The following is a 2,796-nucleotide window of genomic DNA, read 5'->3' as shown; positions in this document are numbered from 1 at the left end:
TAAAGTAGAAGGTCTGGAGGATATTATTATCACTGACCTTCAACTGGTGTTTGATCGTATCACTAATCTCATCACTACATACTTTTCTTTTGAACAGTTAGGTAGTGCTGCTGTGGAGAGAGAGTTTCGTAAAAATGGACACTTTTCAGAGTCACAACTAGATGAGATGTCATCAAGAGAGAAAGGTGATCCTCTTAATACAAAAAGATTAGTAGCACTACTAAAGCATCTTTATATTGTAGCTGGCCCTATGAAAGATAAAGTTGGTAGAAAAACTGTCAAGTATTACTTTATGCCTTGTGCTCTAAAACCAGCAGATGTAGAAAGAGAGGAGAGAGATGGGTCAGTTAGTCCAGGTCCTTTATTGATATGTTTTGAGTGTGGGTATACTCCTGTTGGTGTATTCTGTTGTCTAGTAGTGTATCTTCTTGATCAGAAGACAGACCAAGTATTGGAATGGAAGTTAACTGGAAATGATCAATATCGTAACAGGATTACCTTTCAAGTTGGAAAATACCATGATAAAGTTACCTTAATCAGTCATGCTACTTACCTTGAAGTCTGGGTTCAGCAAATAAAAGGCTCAAAACTGTTGACAAGTGATTTACTGTCATCATTACACAAAGGACTAGTCACAGTCACACAGTCACTCCATTACACTTACAAGTCAAAGCATATGTTTGGAGTACCATGTACATGCACTGCAGTACCTCATCCTGCTGTGATTGACTTTAATGAAGAAGCAACTAAGTGTGTGAATGGAAGAATATTGGAGTTTAATGAGAAGCAATTGTACTGGTCTAAAAAGGTACATCTAATTGGAATTTTTATTGGTTTGTTACATTTAGTTTTATAGGTTGTTGATCTAAATACTAAAATTCAAAAATCAAACACAAGCAAAATACATCTACCATCTGGTATTGTAGCAACTTCAGAAAATGAAAGTAAATTTTATTATTTTTTTGACTATATAGTTAATTATACTTATTGCAACAGTTCTTCCAAGAAACATCTTTCAAAGCCACTTGGCTAACATTACTGATGCAATTTCATCTGATGTTACACATGTTGCTGTTGATCTTTGTACTAAATCATTAATACCTACAACTTTAAAGAATGATCTTTCATCGCTTCTTGGTGTATCTGACTTTGACAAAGCCAACAGGATCACTAGCTTCATTCACAAGCATATAATATCTAATCCTACAGTTGAAGCTGCTGAATATCTCACCACTGTTTGTAATGTGTTATATCAACAACATAACATAACATTAAGAAACATTGCTGCTGATATTTGTAAGGAATTAGGCAAACCAATTACAAAAGGTATGAATTATGCGTTATAGTTTTGTAAATAGTTTTGTTAGGCAAGAAAAAAACTAAAAGTAAATCTTACGCTAGTGAGAGAGTACATATTGATGATGATACTGCAAGAGAAAGACAATCGAAAGATATGCAAGGTACACATGTATATGTCACAATTAATGCAGCATTTAGTAATTAAATAGGAGAAATGTTAGTAAATAAAAGATTTAAATTATCTGAGCTATCTGAAACAAATGGCAACACACAATCTTCAAGCAATACTAGTAGTGTATTGGGACTTAGAAGACACAGTGAAGATGAATCCTCTGAATCTGTTTTAACAAATAAAAAACAAAGATTTTTGTCTGATGATGATGATTATCCTCCTCCCTCTCCTCTAGATAAAGGATATGGTAAAAAATCAACTGGAAATAAACCACACAGAATAAAAACTGGACAGCCCTCTGGTAGTAATTAAAATATTTATTCAGATCGTGTTATTTATATCTCTGCAGATGAGGTTAGAAAAAGAAAACAAAATGAAGGTCATGATGGTTCATCAAGAAGTAAAAGGTTTAAAATATCTGGTAATGACACCACTGCAGAAACAACTATTGAACAGGAAAGCTCATTGTCTCATAATGCAGGTATTATGTCTATGGCAACTTTTCACACAAGATGTTTTCATGTCATAATATTAATGTTTCGTTATTTCGTGTATATGCAGATATCCTGTTGGAAAAGAAGCCACAAATGAGTGATCTTATTAGGTTATTTCAATCTTCTGATGCTCATTATATGCTCATTGGGGCTGCATTAAATGTTCAAGTGGATGACCTGTTACCTAATCCACAGTCAACTACTAGTAATCTCATACTAGTGTTCCAGAGATGGTTAGTCTCTGATAAAAATGTGACCTGGAGAAATATTCTGCAAGTTTGTGAAGATTATCCTGATAAGCTTGGAAAAGTAAAATCTGATGTGGAACAATTTCTTTCATCAGATAGAGCCTGTACAAATTATCTTCAATAAGGTACAATGCCTTTATCATTACACACACTTAAGATCCTCCCCTTCTTCTAGATATCAACTGGTTCTAAGAAATAATGCAAGCTACATATGGTATATACATTTAAATTAGCTTTACTTTCATAATTTTCATTTATAGATAAATTATAGATATAATTTCATTATAGATATAGATACACACTATCACTTATCATTATACTTTTGTCACTTAACATTTTTGTTTATAAATGATAAAACCATACAATTTTGACATTAAAAATATTAAATATAAATTAATGTAATCATAATAGTCATTTCACAAATCATTTCTTGAAGGAGGAACAATCTAAAACAAAAAGAAGATAAATACACAATGTCCTCTTGACCATCTCATCCTCTTCCTCTCTCTCTCTTCTCAGGATCCATTATTCTCTCTCTCCCTTACCTTCACTTGTTGTCACCTCCTCCTCCTCCTCCTCCTGT

At 33.1% G+C, this 2,796-nt stretch overlaps 1 protein-coding gene across 1 annotated transcript in view; it reads left to right on the top strand.

Moving 5' to 3' along the window:
* LOC109590399 (uncharacterized) overlaps nt 1-2,639 on the top strand; it is a 3,688-nt gene extending 1,049 nt beyond the window's left edge. The window contains exons 2-9 of the mRNA XM_020006323.1: nt 6-808; nt 857-944; nt 997-1,326; nt 1,368-1,460; nt 1,509-1,772; nt 1,821-1,952; nt 2,033-2,338; nt 2,389-2,639. Coding sequence (XP_019861882.1) covers nt 6-808; nt 857-944; nt 997-1,326; nt 1,368-1,460; nt 1,509-1,772; nt 1,821-1,952; nt 2,033-2,337 — 2,015 coding nt within the window. The 3' untranslated portion in view covers nt 2,338; nt 2,389-2,639. The remainder of the gene's footprint in view (nt 1-5; nt 809-856; nt 945-996; nt 1,327-1,367; nt 1,461-1,508; nt 1,773-1,820; nt 1,953-2,032; nt 2,339-2,388) is intronic.
* Nucleotides 2,640-2,796: the final 157 nt, after the last annotated feature.

Source organism: Amphimedon queenslandica, unplaced genomic scaffold (genome assembly GCF_000090795.2).
Source record: "Amphimedon queenslandica unplaced genomic scaffold, v1.1 AMPQUscaffold_10081, whole genome shotgun sequence".
In the NCBI taxonomy this organism is placed as follows: domain Eukaryota; kingdom Metazoa; phylum Porifera; class Demospongiae; order Haplosclerida; family Niphatidae; genus Amphimedon; species Amphimedon queenslandica.
Note: the sequence above shows the minus strand (reverse complement) of the source record. Positions and strands in the feature narration are given on the sequence as shown.